Genomic DNA, 25,579 nt, shown 5'->3' on the forward strand with positions numbered 1-25,579 from the left:
TTTAGACACTGAAATTTTTAAAGCCCTGAATATAATTTAGCAGGAACACCATCACAGGCAATCAGTTTTTGTTCTGTTGCTAAAGCTATTGGATATATGCTAAAGTGATTCTTTTTTTTTTTTGGTCTGAGTGACAAGAAAATAATGTTTAATCAATATGCAAATCAAACAGTCTCCACTGGCATTATTAATCTAGAAAGAAATAATTGCATAGTTACTAGTAAGAGGAAGAACATTTAGTCTATACTTTCAAATGGGACAATCATTCTAAAGAGCTGTTCACTGGCAAAATTTCTCCCCAAGTTAGTATAGATTATATGCTATGTCATAAAAGATAACAATCATTAAGTATTTTTTTTCAGTATTTGCTTTTAGAGAAAAATCCTAAAACTTGTAGAGACTTCTGATGTCAGAAAATTATGAAATGTAAGAGTGTATTTAGCAATCAGGGTGACTTAGCTCATGGTAATTGGCATATGTATAATTATAATTTGCATTCCAGTTATTTAAACTGAGATATCCTTGATCAGGTTGAACATACTGTGAATAGAAGATCTCTTTTTCCAAGAAATAAGGTGCAGACAGTCTTTGGAGAATGGCCTCACTGAACTGGTAAATTAGCTTTCTCCGGATTTTGATGATTTCCCCAGTTCTTCCATAATTCCTCAGTGCTCTGGCCATTTTCTGATAAGTCATGGTCTTCCGGTTGCCTTTTTCTTTTCCCCAGAGTTGGGCAAGTTTTTCTTTGTTTTTTGATACAAACTGAAAGATACCTTCGGTTTGATCTATCCACTGAATACAAGATGCCATCTCTGGATTACATAGGGATTCATGAAGGTATTCAAACAGTCGGAGCTTCTTCCTGCCTTTTCCTCCCTTTTGCTGGAGAAGAGCAGGTTGTACCAGCTGGTTTTCAGGGATGTTCTGCAGAGATTGATGAATATTTCCTTCAAAATAGAGGTCCGTAGCACTGTTTATTACTGTTTTCCAATTATAGATGGGTTCCTCTGCAGGCTGCACACCATAGCGGTTGGAATTTCCTCTGATATGAGAACGGTGGTTGATAAAAGCCAGGTAATTTTTGTAATCTGAGGAGTACTGAAAGTCTCCAGTTGAATGCTGCCTCAGTACTTCAAAAGCATCTTCAAACGCTTGACCCAGCTTGTCTTGTTCAGCACAAGCCATGCTTCATTAAAAAACTGACAATTCTGTCCATCAGAGGCCAATCCAATATTTACAAGTGCTCCAGGTGGAAACAACTTTCCCCTCTGAAGCACAGGTCTGCAACACTCTCCCCAAGATTCCTTTGATACAAAGCCTCTTTATCCCATAAAAGTTCCTTTTAAAGATATAATTATTTTGTTTTTAAAAGTCAAGTATTTTAAAATATATTTTTATTTTGTTTTTGAAATAAGAGTTGCAATAGCTTTTACAATTTCTAAAAATAAGCTTAGAAATCATGTTCAATTTTTAGATAAGGTAATGAAAAATGGTGCTTGGTAAACTCTGACTAAAGCTTTCAGATTAGCAAATTATCCTTCACTGTCTTGAGATAAAGATATAGCTTTGGGACTTGACAAATTGGATCCTTTTTTTCCCCTCCCCCAGATTCACACAAAAGAGGCAGGGATCTTATTTCTTTTCCCAATTTTAGCATTTGCTCAGCTATCTTTTTTTAGTGGAAAGGGATATTCATGGTAAAAACATTAACAGGCTCAAACTGTAAACAATAAGTTGCTGAGTCATCATTTTCAGAATATCTCAAAATTCTTTAGAAGCTAAGTCTTGAAAATCAAATTAAGAGATAATAATGATGAGGGTGCCAATGTCTTAATCCTGGTCTTTTATGAAACTGCATTAGATATTGGTCTAATCTTTTGGTTGTCTGGGTCAAATCTACAGTACATTGAGATATTTCTAAGAAAGGTTTTATATAGAAAGCCTATTAACATGTGACAACACTCCTTGCAATGAAGATTAATGCAAGACAATTACTATCACTTTAAGAAATAATCTGTGTGCTTATCATATTTGTTAATTAGTTGGTTAGGTTCAGACTTAGTGGAACAGGAAGTATACCTGAGAAAGTATGTAACTGGAAGTAAATAAAATTTTTCTGTTTTGGAGGAGAAGGTAGATGACAGAAAAGGAAGGAGAGACAAAATGAGTAAAAGAACATTTTTATAACACATCACTAATGCTGGGTTAATAAATTGTTCCAGCAAATTACATGCAGTGTGGCTATCATGGGACGTGGCTATGTCAAGGCCGTGTACTCTCCTTTTTTCCCTCATGTGTTTTTTATTATTGGCCAAATTTAATTACAAGCTATCAATCTTACCATCCTGTCATCTAGTCAATAAACTCAGGGCCAGGAAAGGTGGTCAATACTGCTCATCCATCTGAACAAACATGCAAGTACCTTTGGGCCTTGAACTCCTGGGCTTCCTGGCGGGCCTGACGAACCCTTTGCTCCTTGAGGACCTAGAGATCCAGTCAGTCCTGTTCTTCCTGGGCTGCCTCTGATGCCCTAAAAAACAGATAAGAAATGAGGACTGGAGTAGTTCTTAGGATATCCATCCAGAGACTCAATAAGTAAGGGAAGGGTTGGTGTGCTGAAAGGCTGCTATTGATACACTGCCCGGGTTTGGGAGTTACCCTGGGCTTCTTTCGCAAATAAACGAAATGCTTACATGATGTTTTGGCTTACCTGAAATCTCTAATTATAGTTAATGTAATGGTCTTGGGTTTTTAAAATAAAAATACCTAGGCAGTACAAAGTCCACCAGTATCTCCTGACTAAAGAGCCTAGATATGAAGCATGTTTGTTGTATTCTAACTTTTTGTATTATACTCTGGTGTGCATGACAAATCTAATAACTGATTAATGTATCCTTAAGAAGGATTTTCTTCTTATTGTGGTCATTATTTCTCAATATATACAAATACCAAATCACTACATTGTACACTTGAAACTTATATAACATTATATTAACATTTCATTAAAAAATAATATTCTTTTTCAATCACATTATTCCAGAAAATTTGCTTCAAATAGCTTAATTATAAATAAAGTTAAGTAAGTAAACAATATTTCCTCAAAGCCAAATCCTAAAACAAGGATTTTTGTAGAGCTTGTGAGTGAAGGATAGTTATTACATTTTCATATGTTTAAAAAATCAAAAGAATAATATTTCAAGACACAGAAATTATATGAAATTATAGTTTCCATATCTATAAACAAAGCTCATTCATTTGTATATTGTCTGTGACTGTTTTGTGCTAAATGGTAGAGTTCAGTAGTTGTAGCAGAGGCTCAAAGGCACGTATTGCTTCCCACCTCTGACTGTTGTGCTGAAAATTCCTGTGACGCAATTATAAATGGACAAGTGCTTCAAGCAGAACATATATTTACTTGCTGTGAAATTTTATTATCACTGCATATCCATTGTATCAAAACAAAAAAAGAAGAAAAAAGTCGACTTTGAATGTTGTATTTTTAAGGTACAGTGGAATGTGGATTATTTTGTGGTCAAGCTAGATGTCAAAGTTTTGTGTTTATTATGTGATGACACGACAGCTGTGCTTAAAAAAATACTATATACATCAACACTATTATACCAAGCACTTGACACAATATTCCCACTTCACAGAAATGTAACAGAAAAATTAGGAAAACTAAAATGGAGTATCTCATCACAATAAAAAATTCTTCACAAAAATTTGAAATGGAGTTGCAACTAAAGCGAAGTTTATAAGTGGTTCATTTGTTAGTCCAACAATGAAAGTCGCTTATTGATAGACAATTAAATCATGCAGCAAAAATAAACTTGTTTGTTAGCCTTTTGGCAAGAACAGTTGCTTGAAATGTCAAGGACATTGGAGTACTATCAATAGTCAATTAAAAAACCAAGGCAAATATTTCCGAGTGGTTTTACTTGCCTCTTAATCAATCAATAGATGTTAGTAATACTACTATTTATTTGAGGAATCAATGCTGAGTTTGAAGTGTCTCCAAAGTTAACCCCTATGAATAGTTGGTGGAGTAATTATAGGTAAGAGTAACTTCAAGTAAGTTAAAAAACTAAATCAGTACAGACTGATGTGGAATCTGCTAAAATGTGATAAAATTGATAGCAACAGATCAGAAAAAGATGAACTAGACAAATTAACAAAACTTGTGAAAAAGTTAAGATATTTAGAGCTATGATTATTCATTGTATTTTATTCACCAGGTACTCTGAGGAAAATACTTGAATCTACAATACGTTATTGAGCCAGTACTATCAAGAGTGAACTCCATTGACTCTTGTAAATTTAACTTTCAATGGTTCTGTGAATTTTTTTGTCAAAATAGAAACTGAATTTCCTGACTCTAACATGCAGCAGTTTGATGGCTTTGCAGGAATAAAGCTTCACTGGGCTTTTTGAGGTTAAGACTCAAGGTTTTCTTTGTATAAGAACTGCCCTCAACCTCTATTACTAATGTCGTTTTAGAAATTAAATTTTGCTGCAGATTTATTTAATGTTTATCTGTGAATTCAACCCCAAACTGCAAGGCAAAATAATGCTTACATGTGAAACATAGTGTGATAAAATCATTTTGATGACAACTAATATTTGAATCACAAGTAGTTCAAACAGCTTTATACACTTCCTCTGAAAAATTGAAATAAGTGAGATCTCCATTTCCACAAAAAGTTTTGGTGGGTAGATATTCTGAGCGCAAACACTTTCAGTAGGATTTTTCAGATCTAGATGCAAGAAATTTCTCTATTTCAAAATGAATTTAACTATCTGAGGAGTTTCAACTGAAACTTCAACTGGAAATAACTAATGTACAACATAATGACATGCTTAAAAGGCAACTATCAAGAGAAGAACCTAGCAGAATTTTACAAATTCTTTCCAAGCAATGAATATGCTAGATTAAAATCATATGCTCATGAACTGCAATATTTGGCAGTACATGTCTATGTGAAAAGAATGTTCAAAGATGAAATATGTAAGACATGCAAAATATCATTATGTCAGCGTTAACAAATGAAATATTAATGACAAGAAACTGTAATAAGCTAAAGGTTATCTCCCATGCAAAAGAATTCCGTTTTTCTCATTAGTAGACTTGTATCACAAAAATTATACTAAATCAATATTTAAAATCCATAAAAATTTATTTTCTTTCTTGTTACATAAGTTCTTAAGCAATACTCCTGATTTTGCTTTTTGCCTTGCAAACTCAAAAACAGTTATTAATATTTACAGAAAAAATTTTCTGACCCCTATTTTAGGAGATTATTGTTACTTTCTGAGTTGATTCCTGGGATACTAAATTGGGTTGCACAATAGTTGTTCTATGCATTGAACAACATTTGCTGAATATATCTATGTATAAGGAAAGTACCATGGGGAAGCCCTGTGAAAAACATAAACAAGATGTGGTTTTTATTTTTAAGAAGCCTAAAATTAAGTGAGAAAGACTGTAAAATATAAATAGTTCTAATAAAGGCATAAATTAAAAAAAAAACATGAGATAAGAGATATAAAGTAAATACTAGAGAGAGTTCTGAAGAGGGGAAGTTACCTCTGGCACTAATCAGAAAAGGAATTACTGAGAAGGTAGCTTTAACTGGAATATAAGGTAAAGATATTTCCCTAAAAGTTATAAAAGTGGTAGGAGAGATGACTGGCTCAAGATAGGCTAGAGTCATTTCTGTGGGGAGCCTGGCTGGCAGAATAGGATTTAAAAAGTAAAGCCAATTTTGAGTTTAATGCTAAAGCATTTTTCCTTAAAAAAAAAAAAAAAATCTCCAAATCATCATGTATCTTTCTATCCTCTTACTAATGGCAAAAAATAGTTCCAATATACTTAAAAATTTACCTTTTCAAAGTAGATTTTCCTCATGATCATAAAACACTAAAGTAAGAATAAAATTGTATTTTATATCACTAGGTGCCATGTACCACGCTTGGTGCTTAAGGATATAGACTCTCATTCCTTAGCTTGACCTTTACATCTTTCTTTGTCCCAATCTACATCAAACATTTTCTCTCTCACCACTTATCTATATTGGTGGCTCAATATTTGTGAGGAACCTTTATGAGGGTAAAATCTTGATAGAGAGAAGGGGAATGAGGGTGGGAAGTAGGGAGGGAGAGAGATCCACATTGTGGATTTAGGATTCATGTGGTGGGGTTCTTCAAGTTTGCTTGCACCTTATCCTAAGCTAGTCAATGAACCTAAGCTCTTTCCCTTTGTTTTTTTTTGTTTTGTTTTGTTTGTTTTTTTGGCCTTTTGGCTGAGGCATGTGCAATCTTGGTTCTGGATCAGGGATCTAACCCATGTCTCCTGCATTGGGAATTGGAAGCACAGAATCTTAACCACCGTTACCTCCATGGAAATCCCTCCCTTTTCTTCTTACAATGTATTTTACATTGATTTAATTTGGTCTGTGAGCCTTTGGGGTCCATACCTCTGGGGTAGATTATCTGGTAGTGTACTTTCCATACGAATGATGAGAACCGTGGAGATAGGAGATAATGTCATTTAAGAGCTCATCATTACAAATGAACCCAAATCTATTCATAGTCATTTGAAATTCTAGGATACAGAATTTCAGAAATGTTTAGGAAAGACCTAAGTCTTATACCAATGGCCAAGATTCTGATGAGAATATGACTACAGGAAAATCCAGTTTTAAAAACAAAGTTTGGGTAAACAATGCTTCTCCCAATAAAAAGAGGTTAAAAAACCGGAAGAAACCAATGGCCTGAAGAGAAAGCTGATTTTACAAAGTCATAAACAAAAGACAAATGAAGAAAACAACTACAGCAGACCAACAAAGTAGCTTCAGAATTAAACTAGCTGAAAAGTTGTAAACTATGGATCAGTATAATTTTTTTTTTTTTTTTTTCTAAATGGTGGGTTGTCTTTCAAGACTGTGTGTATCCTATGTCTGGATGTATTAGAGAAGTAATGGATTCCAGATGGAGAGAACACAGAACATGTGAGAGACCACTCTAGATGATTTTAGGACACCACAACATTCTACAGTTCTAAAATAGTACCACTTCACCTCACTTTATTTGTAATTTAGGTATTGAAAAAAAAAATCTTTATGCTCAAACAGAAAAAAAAATGTATCTTTTGGATGACACATGAACAATGGACAGTCAGAGACTTGCCAAACACTCCTGACGTCAATAAGTATTTTTAGCGAGAATAATAAAGGCCATATGCCTAGTCCGCAGGGTTAACTGTACGCTAGGAACTTAATTTTACTTGCAGTACTATCAGATATTTCACACAGCACAAAAAATGTGTTCCAAATCATTTACTGTTCACATTGGTTTCTTACAGAAAAATCTGAGGAAAGTAGCAGAGTGTTCTGTACAGAGTTCCAAGCAATGTTTCATACAAGTAGAGAACAAACATTTCTTATTATGAATACACAGATGGATGAGTGATTTTGTGTTCAAGAGAAACAGACGCTAATCCCTAGGAATTCTTTCCAGTGTCTTCTAAATGATTTGTCTAAAACCAATTAGCAAAGGATAAGTCACTCTGAGCAAATTTTAAAAAGCAAATAAAATCAAAATTACCATTAGTTTGTTCAGAGATGCTGAGACCAATCAACAGTTTACCCAAGTCTTAGAAATGTTAATAAAATGGTAAAAGTACATGATGTCTCATGGCCAGAAACCTCCATTACCCTCAGATAGAAGCTAGCCTCCCTGCTGAGAAGGGTTTTGACTCTGTAGAAAAGTGTCAGTTTTGACAGGACTGAAGCTGATGGCCCCTTAAGACTTGCATCTCCAAGGAAGCAGGTACTTGGATCAATAATGACTATATCAACCACCTCCACAAGAGTTACTTCTGTGGAGAGTCGTCTACGTATTGGTAATGGCAATATGGTTGTGTTGTTTTATCTAATCTGATGTCAGTTATGAAAAGAAAATGAAGTTGCTTTTCACTTTGACTTCTCTGCAGGGAAAGGAAGGAGTAGCTTAAGTATAAATATGCCGTCATCCTGGAACTAAATGTAAAGATCTGGTAACAAAAATGGGGCTATTGTACATATCAGAGGATAGGCACAGAGAAATATTTTGGAACAATGATGACTACTTTGGATTTAATAGTGAAATATACCACTGCTGTTTGAATGCCCTTTGGTTTAGCTGTCTTATTCTCATTAGAATGGAAACAAACATATTAAGAAAAAGAATGTGTTAAGTAAACTTTGGGCTTCCCTTGTGGCTCAGCTGCCTGCAGAGTGTGGGAGACGTGGGTTTGATCCTAGGGTTGGGAAGATGCCCTGGAGAAGGGAAAGGCTACCCACTCCAGCATTCTGGCCTAGAGAATTCCATGAACTGTATAGTCCATGGGGTTGCAAAGAGTCAGACACGACTGAATGACTTTCATATAAAACCCCACATTTTAAAGAGGATTAGCAAATGAATACTATGTTTAAAAGTTTGAGTAAGATGAGAAATTTTTGATGTTAATTTCATTGATTTTTCAACAGTAGATTGATAAATTTTAAACTACACAGAACTTCAAATTGGTTTTGATGTTTTTATCTAAAGTAAAATTACTAGGAGAAGAGTTTTATCTTTTCCCTATTGCCAAGAACACTCCTTTGTGCTCAATCATATGTTTATATAGTTACTTGTTGTATGAGAAAACAGTAATTAAAACTAATGTAATTTCTATAGTACAAAAAAATAAATATGATGACCTAATTTTTTTTTTTTTTTTGGTATAATATTAGGCAACATAAATGGGTTTTCCAAAGTGGCTCAGTGGTAAAGAATCCACCTGTAATGCAGGAGCCACAGGAGATGCTGATTCAATCCCTGGGTTAGGAAGATCCCCTGGAGGAGGGCATGGCAACCCACTCCAATATTTTTGCCTGAAGAATCCTATGGACTGAGAGGAGCCTGGCAGGCTACAGTCCATGGGGCTGCAAAGTTGGACACAACTGAGTGACTGAGCACAATAGTATATACATATATATATATATTGTGTGTGTGTGTGTGTGTATATATATATATACATATAATATACACTATATATATACACACACACATATATATAATGTGTATATATATATATATACACACAATAGTATATACATATATATGTGTATACACACACACACACATGCATACAACATAACATACCATATTTTTAAAGTCAGCAAACCAATGGGTTACAAAAATGATACTTTGTTTCCTTTAATCCAAGCAACTGAAAACACTTCTGTTTAAGTAGGAATTTCTCATTTTATTTGGCTTACTAAATATATCCCTTCGGAAAAAACTGGCTGTTTAAAAATACGTGGGATAGCAATTATTAGGTGATTATGTGCAGGGCTATATTACACATAAATATTGCAGCATTTATAACATTTTCTTGCAGGGGCAATCATAAATAATGTGGCCAAATGTTATAAATAAGATTTATGAACGAGCTATATACTAACATTAGGAGGTAACTTTAGTTTTGAATTGCTAAACCTGTTAAAATCTATGGAACTCAGAGTGGGACTGAACTGAGGCATGTCTTAAGGTAGTGGAGACAAGTCTGCCTGACTAGGTCTGTTCTCAAGAGCATATACAACTGACTCTTGTTCAGTTTTAATAGATACAGGCATTTCAACATTGTATTACCTCACAGAAATGAATTACTCATTCATAGAACAATTGATGGTTTATCGTTCTTGCAAAACAGTGTTTCAAATGCCACTATAATATTGGACAACATTACTGTATGCTATGAAATCTCCTTTACCCAGGCCTCAGCCTATAATCTCGAGACTAATGGAGGGGGCATGAAGGAGGATATTTCACCTATGTCTTTCACTTTTAGCATGACTAGGCAGTCATACCACTATGAAGAAATGAAAATCCATCGTTTATTTAAAAAATAATAAGTCTATATCCATACTACCTTACTTGATCCTCAGGTAATCCTGGTAACATGCCAAACTTTATCCTGACTGGAGGTCTTTTCATTTGGGTCTTTCATATGGCAAGTTCTTCCCTCATTCTTTAAATATTTGGTTTACTCTTCCCTTCAGTCCTTAGCTCAAGTGTAAGCCTTCTCAGTGAGTCCTCTATAGTCTACAATCTTTCTTAAAATCTATTTACCATTATGCTTTCTTTTTTGCATAACTCTTCCAACCATTTAGAATTACTTGATTTGTTTACAGACTACTACTCAATCATTAAGTTGTTTCATATTAAATTGTGATTTTTTTTTTAAGGTAAAAAATGGTTAAATGTCAGCAGTTTCTTGCTGTTCCACATATGTTCCAAGAGGGCAGTTCTTTGCCCATCTTGTTCACTGCGATCTTTCCTAACTCCAGGCTCATACTGTAACTGAGCAGGACCCTATGGGGTCTTCCCTAGGACAGTCCTATCCCCCCATATCCTCTGCTTTAGCTCCCCTCTGAAGTATCTACACTATAATATCTAATGAACATTTCTTGAGTTGTTTCACACACAGTTCAAGAAGTGAAAGTCACTCACTCATGTCCGACTCTTTGCAATCCCAAGGTCTGTATCCCACCAGGCTCCTCTGTCCATGGAATTCTCCAGGCAAGAATACTGGAGTGGGTTGCCATTCCATTCTTCAGAGGATCTTCTTGACCATGGATTGAACCCAGGTCTCCCAAATTGCAGGCAGATTCTTTACTGTCTGAACCACTAAAACCCTCACCAAATGGAAGAAATTAACTACCTGATAGCTATGGGTATGTGGCCCCCAGTCCCACTGGCAGCTAAGGATTGACCATGTTAACCCTTCTGACCACCCTGTAACCTCACAATGAACCAGAGAATTGTTTATGAGTCAAACACACATCCTGTGATAGCCCTCCTTAACTGTGCCTTTCAAAATGCTTTGCTGAAACTCATCTGAGAGTTTGGGGCATTTTGAGCACTAGCTGTCTAGGACTCCTTGTATGGTGACTTACAGTAAACACTGCACTTTCCCTCACCGCAGCTTGGTGTCAGTGAATTGGCTTTACTGTGTAGGCGAGTGGACCCAAGTTTGGTTCAATAACACTCTTAAGTACTAAACAAATATTTGGTTACTGAATGTCAGCCTAGCCACAAAAATTATTATGGAAAAACAATAACGCAATAAGTGCATGCAGCCTACCAAGCACGTCACATACAACATCTCATTTGATCCTCATAAAGACCATATGAATTAGATATTACTATATCCATTTTATAGATGATTCTTAAGTAGCAAGCACATCTTAATTTTAAATTCCGTCTCTAAAGTCATAATTATTATGCAAAGAACATTTGTTCTTCAAATATTTATTGAGTTTCTTCTAAATGGACCTGACACTATGCTAAATACTAGCGATACAAAAACAAAACAGAACACCAGTTCTATAGCAGTTTACAAATGCCTGAGGGAGAAAGACATTAAGATCATTAATTAGTGCGCAAATGATCCATGCTCTGATGGAATCAGTGTACAGAGTGTACAGAAGTTCAGAGCAGGCATGCTTAGCTTTGACTGAATAGTCCAAGGAAGGGTGCCTGAAAGAAATAACTGTTCAATTAAGTTCAATTCTGAAAGATTAAGAAGTTTTTCTTCCTAAGGTTAAAGATGGAAGAGTCTTCAAAGCAGAGGGAATATATTACATGTACAAAGGCATGAAAGTGGGGGAAATATACAGAATTTGGAGGAATGTCTAACAAATTAAGCATGACTGAAAAAGCATAGCACAATGGTTAAGAATACAGGCTCTGAATCTAGACTGTGTGATTTTGAATCCTGGCTCTATTATTTATTGTGTGTGTGATCTTGAGCAATTTACTTAGTCTGAGTCTCAGCTTCCTTTTTTGTAAACTGAAGATAATAGCTATACTTACTTCATGGAGTTTTGGTGAGAATAAACTTCATATATACTCAGCACCTTGCATATAGCATTTAATAATTGTTAGACTAAAAAAGAAAGGTAGAATACAAGACTGAGGCCAGATCATAAAGAAACAATATTCCACAAAGAGTACAGACTTTACTGGATTTGGAGTCATTGAAGAGTCAACTAAGAAAGTTACATTCTCTAGCAAATCTTTCATTTTGTTGCTAATAAGCAGCCCAATAGGCTGAGTTCTATCTGTTTTGGAAGAGTTCCTAATGAGCAGTAAATGGGCCAAAACAAGCAGAAGGGTGGAGAAGAGGGATAAAGTAGCAATCAGGCTAAAGCCTAACTGGATACTCAACCCCTTAATAATCAAGAGGTGACAGGATTTGATGAATGCAGATCTGGCCCCTGCTGGTATGTTTCTTCCTCCAAAATACTAAGAAAAAAGAAATATATCTTCTTAGAAACAGAAGTTTCTTTGGGGTGACCAGCTCATAAACTAGGGAATACACCACCCAGAGGGGTGCCAGGACTGCTGGTGTTCCTAACAGAGGCTTCCATGGTGGTCCTGCTACTCTATGTTTGGATTATGAGTGGCTGATGAAGTGTGTTTTTCCTTCTTAGACTTAGACTAGGTGGACCCAGTCCACAGGTGGAAAAATGCAAGACTTTCAACGTTCTTCAAAGACAATCATCTCATTTTCGACAACACTTAAGCCTGTGTTTACCTGAGGAAGTTCAAAGTCAAGACTGAAAGGCTTGGATTTGTCCCAAGTTGTTAGTTTGTTTCTTCCCCTCTTTTTCAATAGCCAGTGTTATTAGTTGCAGCAATGAAAAATAAAGACCGGTAAGCCTTCATTTTGATGACAAATAGATTTATGGTCTTTTCAGGGAAAAGGTTGTTTTCCTTTTTCATAAATGACTCAGGTATTATGCTAATACAGAAGTCCAGCTCAATGAAAACAGCATGGTAGACTCATTTACTGCAGATGTGCTAAGTTGACTAGTCTCAAAACACTCATTTATACAGAAGAAAATTCACACAGTCAACTGTGAGCTTCCCCAGTACCATCCTTCAGTTGCAGTCACATGACCTTGAAGAAACATTGAAAGTGCAGTGTGAGTATGCCAAAAATTCTTTAACTCCTTTGGCCACATCAAAAAGAGAAAGAACATTGTTTAGGAAAATCAGGCACTTGCATAATCCTAGAAATCCCAGGATAAATATTTTTCTCAGTGGAAAAATCCAGCAGTCTTTAACGGCGAGCCAAAAAACACCATGGTGCCATGATTTGAAAAAAAGAAAATAGAAAAAGGAGAAACACACACACACACAAAAGACCAACAGAATGATGTCCTTATTCTTTGTTGAAAATATTCCAGGTAACTTGCTAGTATTTAGAAATTATACTGCTTTCTCTTAAGTAGTTTTTCTATCGCCATAGTAGCTTTTAGAAATAATTCCCTTAGAAATCACATTTCCTAATGACTAGTTTAGCCACTGTACTTAGTTTCACAGAACAGACTAGTCCCTTATTAAGCATTATAATTCTAGTTTCATTACGAATATTCTATGGGGAGCAGAGACATTTGTAAAAAATATTTCTATATCCATAAATACCAATAGCATGTGTAAACCTTGGGGTTAAAAGGGGACTCCTTAAGGGAAAGTTATTTTGCTTTTATTTCAAAGGTTACAAAATGCTTCAATACTTTTAACCTCCTGATATTCTAAGTATGCATGTAATTTTTTTCCTAATATTTTTTGAAAACATTAAAAAGTAGGAGACAATGAGTTATGATCTGATACCTAATTGCTTACTAATAGAAATACCAGATGCCGCTCAATTTCATGGCCCTGGGAGGTATATTGTACAACATTCAATATTATTGTAATTCATTTCATCTTTTCATCACAAAATTCAATGAGTTTTTTATACTCAAATATAAAGGGATATGTGGCTCAATCTATTTTTTAAATGACCCTCAATTAGAAGTAGGATAACCTTCTAAGTGGAGCTAGAATATGCACGTTTTGTTGTCTGACTAATCTCTTGATTTCAAGTATTCAGCATCTCCATCTATACTAAGTTCATCTAGCATTTAAATATGGTTAAGGTTCTCTAAGAATAACTTTCAACCTTAGACTCAGTTTCTTCTCTAGTTATTTTCCTACCTTCTCCTTTAGAGCTGAATTTCTTCATTTAACTGTCTGTATATTTTGATTTCCTCACTACTCAGGCGTTTACTCTCACTCTCAAGCACTCGAGTCCTGTTTCTGCCTCCACTAATCAAATAACTATTTACTTGCTCAAGTTACCAATGATTTCCATGTACTAATAGGCAACAATTATAATGATATCTTATTAGATTTCTATATTAGTCAGGGGGAAGTCCTTATTTGCAAACATCAGAAAACAATTAAGCAAAAAGTTTACTGTAAACACATCGAGTAGCTCATATAATCACAGATAAATCTAGAAAACCAGGTTTGGAAAATGGATAAAATTAAAAGACTAGGCAGCCAGAATTTGGGCACTATAGTGAGCACCACCCTAGCTCTTGAATGTTGATGCCAGTCATCCCTGGAGGCTGAGTGCCATTGAAAGTTATTGCTGCTGCCACCAGAAGAGAGTCTTGTTATCCCTGGTTCTGTGTATTATTAGCTTCTCAATTGAAAGTGTAGGTGAATATACTTGATTGCTTAGGCCTGGGTCATGGGCCAGCATCCCTGTTTCAAAGAGGGACTACAAGGTGAAGGTCTGAAATTTTTGACTTCTGTAGTAAAAGGTGGCTTCCCGTTAAGACTCAAAAAGAGAGAAAACACAAAAATTTCTGAACATTAAAATGGGATTGAGACACTGAGTAGCCAAAAAACCAGACCAAAAACAGAATAAAACATGTCCAACACAGTCTCTCATGATTATTAGATGCAGCTGATGAATCTCTCCCTTGAAATATTTTTAAGCTTGCAAGATAAGGCATTCTTTTTCTATTATGACCACTCTATCTCAGACTTCTTTGTAGTCCCCTCTTTTTCTTTACATGACTTACAAATGATAGAATTCATCATCACTTGGTTCTAGACCTTCTTTCTACTGTTAACCTAATATATGTGCTTTTTCTTCATTTGCTCCCCATATCCACCCACTGCCTATCCTCCATGTTGTTAATTTTCCTAGGAGTCTCACCTTTATGGACTGCTTCCTCTGATTCTCTTGTGCTCTGACTTCCAGTTGTGGTTGGCCAATGGGATGAACCAGTAGGACACCAAAAGTTACCAGAAGAGAGAGGTAATATATGTTTTTCTTCCATCTCCTCCCAACTTGGGCATTCTGTAAGTGACTGGGTTACTTTCAACCATAGCTCCTGTAAGAGTCTCCTTTTCTAATAGCTCTGGGTCTCAACTTGACTCTCAACCTGACATTCTTTCTTTCCTTTAACCTTTCAGCTCTCAGGGTGGTTAATTGCTTCCTACTGTTGATAGGCTCTGAGTTTACCCAACATCATTTAGTGACTGACTTAACCCTGACCACCCTTCTATAATTAGTCTCTTCAAAATTCCAGCTGAGTATTCCATCTACTTCAAAACAGGACTCTGATTAGTACATTTTACTAGGTTGATACTTTAAATTTATATTTGACTTCCTCTCTGAGCTCTAGCCCCAAATATCTAATTGCTCACTTACCACCTCTGCTCGAATGTCAGAACCTCTCCCACAAAATTTGGGCCTCCTTCAGCATTTGCTTTTTTAGTGATGGGCACTACAATGCATTGAATTAGAAACTTGAACAAGTTGGAAATTATAAGTTATCCTTGACATCTCCCTTCCTCCTGCACCTTCCATATTGAAGCATTGAAGTCACATTAAAGCTATTTCTTAAATACTGCCTAAATCCATCCATTTCTTTCCATTTCCACTTCATCAGTCTACTACAAACCATGCATATATATAGCCTGGAATATTGCAGTAAATAGTCTTTTTTTTAGTCTTCTGCATCTACTCCTGCCCCTTCCCATCCATTTTCCACACTGGAGCCAGAATAATATTCCTCCTATATTTAATACTCAATGGGATCCTACTGTCTAGATAATGCTCAGTATCCCTGATAATTCTTTCATTATCCACCATGATGCTGCTCTTGCTTACCTCAACAGCACCAAACTGTATCATTCTACACTTTGCTCACTAAACTTTAGCCACAACTGACCTTCTTCCTCTCCTTCTTCAATCATACTGTTCTTCCTAGCATTGTATATGCTATTGTTTCTGCCTAGAATATTTCTTTTTTGCTTTCTCCACTCACCATTATGATTCCTAATTTACTCCTGGCTGTAGTTCAATGTCATCTCTCTCTCTCTCTCCCTATATCTTCATATAAAACCACTTTCCTGAGGTATAGTTGACATAAACTTCAAAATCTAGAACCTGATAAATTGACATAAAGAATACATCTGTGAAAAAGTGCATTAAAATGAAGGTAACATATCTACCACTCCCAAAATGTTCCCCTCTCCCTCTCTAAGTCGTCCTCACACACACTTTCCTCTCCAGGACAACAATGACTTACTTTCTGTCTCTACAGATTAGTTTCCAGTGTCTAGATTTTATATAGGTGGCAGTCTACAGTATGTCCTCTTTGCTGTACCTTTTTCCCCACTCAGAATAATTATTTTGAGATATATTCATATTGTAGTATGTATCAATTGCTCATTCTTTTTATTCTTTTTATGTATATTTCATTATACATATGTACCACAATTTGTTTAGTCATTTACCTTTTGATGGACACGTGGATTGTTTCCAATTTGGGGCTATTACAAAGAAAACTGCAACAAATATTCATATGCAAGTTTTTGTGTGGACATACGCTTTTATTTCTCTAGGCCAGTTCAGAATGGCTGGTTCATAAGCCAGGTGTACCTTTAAAGTTTTAAGGTAAGGCCGGTGTATTGGATAATTGACATCTTAATAGTACTGAATCCTTTGATTCGTGAACATAGTGCATACATCATTTATTTGAGTCTTCTTTAATTTCTGTCAGCAATGTCATATGGTTTTCAGTATCAAGTTGCATATTTTAGGGGGGTCAGATTATCCGATTTTAAGACGACAGTAAATATTGCTTTTTAAATGTCAATTTCCGATTGCTCAGGAATACAGTACATAGAAATACATTGCATTTTCGCATATTGATATTGCACCCTGCAGCCTTGCTAAATTAATACTTGTTTTTTTTGTAGATTCTGAAGGATTTTCTATATAGATGATCATGTTATCTGTGAATAAATACAGTTTTATTTCTTTCAGTCCAATCTGGTGGCTTTTCCTTTTTCTTTACTGACTAGAACCACATTCAGTGCTGAATGTCTCATGTAAATGTATGAGAATAATAAACATATCTGTTGGCATATGAGGCCTCAGGTTTGTCTCACAAACACCTACACAAAAAATACTTCTTGGAGGAAGTATTCAAATAATAATAGAAACAAATTCAGAAGATTCTCCAAGAAATGCTGAAAAGTAATAGTGACTAAATAGTTGCATTTACTACTCTGTTAAAAAAGAAACTAAGGATAAAGAGAAGTAAATGCCTGAGGATTAAGTCAAAATTCGACCTTATATTAAAAAATGATGAAGGGAAAGGATGGTATATGGAAACAAAAGGGCATGAGAGCAAATAAAAGTATTTGTTTTGTTAGAGGGAAGATACAATTAGTGACATATTAAACAAATAACTAGAGTTAAATAAATACACATTTGGTTCTTAAATTCAGGGCAACTGCTAACAGAACACCAGCTGAAAGAGAATAGGTAACTTTTAAACCAGCAGAAGAGAATTCAATTGATACAATGAAAATTAGAAAAGAAGAAAAAGAGAAACAAACACCCCAAAAGATAGTACAGGACAAAGAAACTAAAGAATAAAGATGGCAAAATATTCTTAACAGAGGAATTTTAGACGAAGTCTCTCTAAGACTAATAGTAGGATGTAATAGGATTTCTGCTATTATTAGCAGTGGTGAACGTGAACATGAAGTCGCTCAGTCGCGTCCAACTCTTTACGACCCATGGACTGTAGCCTACCAGGCTCCTCTGTCCATGGGATTTTCCAAGCAATAGTACTGGAGTGGATTGCCATTTCCTTCTCCAAGGGATCTTCCCAACCCGGGGATTGAACCTGGGTCTCCCGCATCATAGACAGACACTTTACCGTGTCTGTCTATGGACTTCCCTGGTGGCTCAGACAGTAGCAGTGATAGGATGTCTACTATTGCTGCTACATTTTCAAATAGTAGTGGGAGTCCCTATCAGCCTGTGTTGAAAGAAGAAAAAAAATTGAGTTTAAGAGTTAAAGTTGCCAATGTTTGAAAATATTACCACCTAAAACCCCAATAGGATCACAATAGTAAATTATTAGAAATAAAAAATCCAATTGTATAGAATATAACATAAATCAGTAAAGGAAAGATACATCCATCTGAATGCAGAGTTTCCAGGGTAGCAAGGAGAGATAAGAAAGCCTTCCTAAGTGATCAATGCAAAGAAATAGAGGAAAACAAAAGAATTGGAAAGACTAGAGATCTCTTCAAGAAAATTAGAGATACCAAGGGAACATTTCATGCAAAGATGGGCACAATAAACGACAGAAATAGTATGGACCTAACAGAAGCAGAAAAAATTAAAAAGAGGTGGCAAGAATACATAGAAGAACTATATAAAAAAGATCTTAATGACCCAGATAACCATGATGGTATAATCACTTACTCTCCTAGAGCCAGACATCCTGGAGTGGGAAGTCAAGAGGGCCTTAGGAAGCATCACTACAAACAAAGCTCGTGGAGGTGATGGAATTCCAGCTGAGCTATTTCAAATCCTAAAATGATGATGCTGTGAAAGTGCTGTACTCGATATGCCACCAAATTTGGAAAACTCAGCAGTGGCCACAGGACTGGAAAAGGTCAGTTTTCATTCCAATCCCAAAGAAAGGCAGTGCCAAAGAATGCTCAAACTACCGCACAGTTGCACTAATCTCACACTTTAGCAAGGTAATGCTCAAAATTCTCCAAGTTGGGCTTCAACAATATGTGAACTGAAACTTGAAGATGTTCAAGCTGGATTTAGAAAAGGCAGAAGAATCAGAGATCAAATTGCCAATATCTGTTGGATCATAGAAAAAGCAAGAGAGTTCCAGAAAAACATCTGCTTCATTGGCTATGCCAAAGGCTATAACTGTGTGTATCACAACAAACTGGAAAATTCTGAAAGAGATGAGAATACCAGACCACCTTACTGGCCTCCTGAGAAACCTGTATTCAGGTCAAGAAGCAACAGTTAAAACTGGACATGGAACAAAAGACAAGTTCCAAATTGGGAAAGGAGTATATTGGGATACAAGGTATACAAGGCTGTATATTGTCATCTTGCTTATTTAACTTTTATGCAGAGTACATCATGCAAAATGCCAGGCTGGATGAAGCACAAGCTGGAATCAAGATTGCCAGGAGAAATATCAATAACCTCAGATATGCAGATGACATCACCCTTATGGCAGAAAGTGAGGAGGAAGTAAAGAGTCTGTTGATGAAAGTGAAAGAGGAGAGTGAAAAAGCTGACTTAAAACTCAAGATTCAAAAAATGAAGATCATGGCATCCAGTCCCATCACTTCATGGCAGATAGATGGGGAAACAATGGAAACAGTGACAGACTTTTTATTTTCTTGGGCTTCGAAATCACTACAGATGGTGAGTGCAGCCATGAAATTAAAAGACACTTGCTCCTTGGAAGAAAAGCTATGACAAACCTAGATAGCATATTAAAAAGCAGAAACGTTACTTTACTGACAAAGGTCCGTCTAGTTAAAGTGATAGTTTTCCAGTAGTCATGTATGGATGTGAGAGTTGGACTACAAAGAAAGCTGAGTGCGGAAGAATTGATGCTTTTAAACTGTGGTATTGGATAAGATTCTTGAGAGTCCCTTGGACTGTAGGGAGATCCAATTAGTCCATACTAAAGGAAATTAGTCCTGATTATTCATTGGATGGACTGATAAAGCTGAAACTCCAAAACTTTGGCCACCTGATGCGAAGAACTGACTCATTTGAAAAGACCCTGATGCTGGGAAAGATTGAGGGCAGGAGGGGAAGGATGAGATGGTTGGATGGCATCACCAACTCAATGGATGAGTTTGAGTAAGCTCTGGAAGTTGGTGATGGACAGGGAAGCCTGGTATGCTGCAGTCCATGGGGTTGCAAAGAGTCGGACATGACTGAGCGACTGAACTGAACTGAACTTAGAGCTAAATCAGGGTACTGGGTAGAGAAAGAGTAGAACTCTAGGACAAGGGATGGGGATATCTGACCAGACATGGGCAAGGCCAACAGACATGGGCAAGACCAAGAACTGTGAACCTTAAATCTCTCTTAGTCTTCCTTGCCTGTGGAGATAGCCACCCTGCTCAAGCATCTGGAAGCACCATTAACAGCCTGAAGGACTGGCAATTTGAAGCCTTGACTCAACTGTGGCCTATGGTCAATGAGGTTGAAGTGCTATAACTTCCCTAGCATACTGCATAGGAAGGGTCCAAAGGCTCAGGAAGATAGAAATGTGGAGGTAGATTTATCATGTGCGATCTGATCAATCACCCTCTAATGATGGCCCCTGAAAGGGATCAAAGGACACTCTTTACCAAGGTGTTAAGAAATCTTAGTATTAGGTTCCCTTATTTAAATAGGGGGCTTCCCTGGTCGCTCAGAGGGTAAAGCGTCTGACTGCAATGTGGGAGACCTCAGTTCGATCCCTGGGTTGGGAAGATCCTGTGGAGAAGGAAACGGCGACACACTCCAGTATTTTTGCCTGGAGAATCCCATGGACAGAGGAGCCTGGTACGCTACAGTCCATGGGGTTGCAAAGAGTCAGACACGACTGAGTGACTTCACTTCACTTCACTTCACTGGACTCTTGAGTGGTAGAGTCTAGGTGACAGGGCTTTACTATCAGAGAAAAGGTAGAAGCAGTTATTACAATAAGCCACAGGATAGAGCAGAACCAAATGTTCTGACCACAGAGATCTGTAGTAATTGTTAGTTGATCAAAGAGCCAAGAAATTAAACATACATTATGCCAATATACTGACATATAGGTAGGTCTGCATAATCCTAATTTAAGTCACTATACTTGGGATTCAGGACCTCTCACTAAGTTCCCAGTCTCCAGCCAGTTCCTAGCCCAGAACCTTTTGACTGAAGGGGAGGCAGGTTCTCTTTGAGGAAGAACCTGCAATGTGGTCATAGGTGTACACAGTGACTCTTGCCCTAAGTCATCTTCAGAGGGACTTGTGTTCATTTACCAGGTGACTGAACACTGGGAAAAGGGAAAGTCTCAACCTTTCTGGGGCTGTTAGATATTGGATTTGAACTGATAATAAACCCTGGAAATTCAAAATATCGTCATGGCACTCTGGTCAGAGTGGAAAGTTTATGAAGGCTAAGTGATAAATAGTGATAAATGCAGTTTTGGCCTGATATCTTTTCCAAGTAGTTTCAGCAGGGTTATGAACCCAGTTGTCATTTTTGTATTTTTTTTCCTCCAATCTCAGAGAACAGTGAAAATTCCTAACTCACAAAGTAAAGGCTACTGTAGTAGAAAGGGAAGAGACACATGGAAGCCCTTGCTTCCCACCCCTTCCTATCTCTTCCTGTCCCTTTCCCCACAGTAGTATACCTAAGGTAACAGCACATCCGTGCAGAAAACTGTGCACATTAACCACCATGTCCCTGTGGAAAATTGTAAATCCTATTGCCAAAAGATGCAGGAGCAGTGATTCCACCACATTTCGCATCTGTTTTACTCGACTGTTTGATGCAAACACCAGATAACTCCAACACTTAAACTTACAAAATTAATTGTGTGTTGATGTCAGTCACCGCTGCAGTTTCTGAATGGTGTCTTTACTAAACAGGATAGCCATTAGCAACAGGAGTTACTGGCCCAGTGAAATATTTCTTACCAATGTTTCTATCTGTAAAGATAATCAGAAGCAGTTTGCTTGCTTTCACAAGGCAGAGAGAGCTGTATCCCTTCAATGCCTTATCTCAGTGTTATGTCAGCTCAGTTTCCTCTAATAAAACAGACCAGTGGGTATCTTAACAGTCTTGATAGCTCACAAAATATCATGCAGGTCCATTAAACTGAGGACACTGTGCAACTTGGACTGAATAAGTGCCCTAAAGATACGCTGGAAAAGTGAAAGTTGCTCGGGCATGTCTGACTCTTTGCAACCCCATGGACTATACAGTCCATGGAATTCTCTAGGCCAGAATACTGGAGTGGGCAGGCTTTACCTTCTCCAGGGGATCTTTCCAACCCAGGGATCAAACCCAGGTCTCCTGTGTTGCAGGCGGATTCTTTACCAGCTGAGCCACAAGGGAAGCCCAGAGATATGTCAGACGATAGAATTAAAAAGTTCATGACACTTGGTAGATGGAAGAAGTTCCTAGGTTTGGGGGTATATCAGGATACCCTCTCTAAGAGACAAGTACTTTGCATTGCTCAAAACAATAAAAGAGGCATAATGCTTGGTGAACCTCTCCAGACTTTGGAGTCAATCTTTACCACCTTTGGGTATGCTGCTACAACCCATTTACTCACTTTATTGTGGCAAAATATATATAGCATATATTTACCATTTTAACCAGTTTTAGATATATAGTTCAGAGGCATTCAGTACATTCACAGTGGTGTGTAACCATCACCATTATCCATCTGCAGAACCTTTTCTGTTCCCAAAATGAAACTCTGTACCCATTAAACAGTAACTTCTCCATTTCCTTCTCCTCCCAGTCCTTCTATTCTACTTTCTATGAATTTGACCACTTTATGTACCTTATATAAATGGAATCGTATAATATCTTTACGTTTGTGTCTGGCTTAGGATAATGTCTTCAAGGTTTATCCATGTTGTAGCATGTGTCAGAATTTCCTTCCTTTTTAAGACAATAATATTGCACTGTATTAATATGTATATAACACGTTTATCTGTTTCACTGTTGACACTCATATGGGGTTGTTTCCATCAATTGATGACTGTGAGTAGTGCTATTATGAACATTGGGAAAATTTCTGTTCAAGTTTCTGCTTTCAGTTCTTTGGGGTATACACCCAGGAGAGGAACTGTTGGATCATATGGTAATCCAATGTTTAATTTTTCAGGACCTGCCATACTGTTTTCCACAGTGGCTACATCATTTTACATTCCGATTAGCAGTGCACAAGGGTTCCAATTTCTTTACAAACTTACCAACAATTTTCTTTTTTTTTTATTTTTTAAAAATTTTATTTAATTTTTAAACTTTACAATATTGTATTCGTTTTGCCAAATATTGAAATGAATCCGCCACAGGTATACATGTGTTCCCCATCCTGAACCCTCCTCCCTCCTCCCTCCCCATACCATCCCTCTGGGTCGTCCCAGTGCACCAGCCCCAAGCATCCAGTATCATGCATCGAACCTGGACTGGCGACTTGTTTCATACATGATATTATACATGTTTCAATGCCATTCTCCCAAATCCCCACCCTTTCCCTCTCCCACAGAGTCCATAAGACTGTTCTATACATCAGTGTCTCTTTTGCTGCCTTGTACACAGGGTTATTGTTACCATCTTTCTAAATTCCATATATATGCGTTAGTATACTGTACTGGTGTTTTTCTTTATGGCTTACTTCACTCTGTATAATAGGCTCCAGTTTCATCCACCTCATTAGAACTGATTCAAATGTATTCTTTTTAATGGCTGAGTAATACTCCATTGTGTATATGTACCACAGCTTTCTTATCCATTCATCTGCTGATGGACATCTAGGTTGCTTCCATGTCCTGCCTATTATAAACAGTGCTGCGATGAACATTGGGGTACACGTGTCTCTTTCCCTTCTGGTTTCCTCAGTGTGTATGCCCAGCAGTGGGATTGCTGGATCATAAGGCAGTTCTATTTCCAGTTTCTTAAGGAATCTCCACACTGTTCTCCATAGTGGCTGTACTAGTTTCTTTCTTTTTTTGGGGGGGTGGTAGGGAATAGCTATCTTAGTGGTAGTAATTTGTCGTTGTTCTTGTTGTTTAGTTGCTAAGTCATGTCTGAGTCTTTGAGATTCCATGGAATATAGCCTGCCAAGCTCCTCTGTCCATGGGATTTCCCAAGCAGGAATCCTGGAGTGGGTTGCCATTTCCTCCTCCAGGGGATCTTCTCAACCCAGAGGTCAAACTCACATTTCCTGTACTAGCAGGTGGTTTCTTTACTGCTGAGCCACCAGGGAAGCCCAAAGTGGTGTCTAATAGTGGTTTTGATTTTCGTTTTCCCTAATGATTAGTGATGCTGAGCACCTTTCCTTGTGATTACAGGTCATTTGTGTATCTTATTTGAAGAAATATCCTTCGAATCCTTTGCAACTTGCTAGTTTTTGTGGGCCCCGAGGAAAGACTCTGCAGCAGATTCAAGATGCCATGTAAGATACCTTGCTATCTGAATGGATGACTGAGCAGATCCAATAATATGAGAAGGGTCTTTAGCTGATAGAGATGCTATATGCACCCTTTGGTAATCCCAATAAGAGAATCAGAGCTTATATCCATAAGGCTTTGTAGGTAAGTCATGCCTTCTTTGCCAAATGTAATCTCCCATCTGGAAAGCAGTTCTGGACTTTGTCTGGTTGAAACTGAATTATCAAATAACTATGTGTCCTGAACTGCTCATTATGATAAGAGTGATAGCTGATCCACTGAATCATAAAACTAGCTGTGTACAGCAGCATTCACGTCTAAATAGAAATAGTATTGGGCCCTGCTGCTGCTGCTAAGTCGCTTCAGTTGTGTCCGACTCTGTGCAACCCCATAGACAGCAGCCCATCAGGCTCCACCGTCCCTGGGATTCTCCAGGCAAGAACATTGGAGTGGGTTGCCATTTCCTTCTCCAATGCATGAAAGTGGAAAGTGAAAATTGAAAGTGAAGTCGCTCAGTCGTGTCCGACTCTTCACGACCCCATAGACTGCAGCCCACCAGGCTCCTCCGTCCATGGGATTTTCCAGGCAAGAGTACTGGAGTGGGGTGCCATTGCCTTCTCCAGTATTGGGCCCTAGTAGTCCAAAAATCACAAATGAAATATGCGATCATGCAATTGAGACGTCCATGATGCTTGTTCTACTGCTCCTTCAGCCTTCCTAGAGAATTCTCTTAACCATTTAGTAAGGGAGAAGAAAGCTCCAGCTTGTTTTAGAGCTAAATGTGCACTGAATTTCACCATCATTTACAAGGGATTGCTGCTGCATTGAACTGTGAAAGACATCACTGAAAGAAACTCTTCCCAGTGGGCAGAGCTTGGGCAAACCCATATATATGGGCAATCCATATAGCCATGCTTGGTGTTTGTAAGTAAAGAAGCCCTGCCAATATGCTCTGGAGTTCTGAGTTTTGCAATAGCCCTGAGTGTGGCCTCAGCATCTGGCTTTAAGTCCCCTTCATTTTGGTCTATCCTATATTGAGCTAGTGATTTGGTTTCATGCCTTAGCCTTCACCCACACTGTCAATAAAAGCAATGTGCCAGATTCTAGAATATAACTTAGAATTAAAATGAAATCACTATCTTATTTGCATCAATTGTTTTCTGTATTAGCTTCTCTCAGTCAT

At 37.3% G+C, this 25,579-nt stretch overlaps 1 protein-coding gene and 1 pseudogene across 2 annotated transcripts in view; both read right to left on the minus strand.

Moving 5' to 3' along the window:
- Window positions 1-25,579, minus strand: part of COL24A1 (collagen, type XXIV, alpha 1) — a 396,106-nt gene that overhangs the window by 41,360 nt on the left and 329,167 nt on the right. The window contains exon 49 of the mRNA XM_010860327.1: window positions 2,423-2,530. Within this exon, the coding sequence (XP_010858629.1) occupies window positions 2,423-2,530 (108 nt within the window). The remainder of the gene's footprint in view (window positions 1-2,422; window positions 2,531-25,579) is intronic.
- LOC105003276 lies at window positions 439-1,217 on the minus strand (annotated as a pseudogene). The gene has a single exon (XR_827090.1). The product of XR_827090.1 is annotated as a transcription factor Spi-C pseudogene (transcript).

This window comes from Bison bison, unplaced genomic scaffold, assembly GCF_000754665.1.
Source record: "Bison bison bison isolate TAMUID 2011002044 unplaced genomic scaffold, Bison_UMD1.0 scf7180017864466, whole genome shotgun sequence".
Classification (NCBI taxonomy): Eukaryota; Metazoa; Chordata; class Mammalia; order Artiodactyla; family Bovidae; genus Bison; species Bison bison.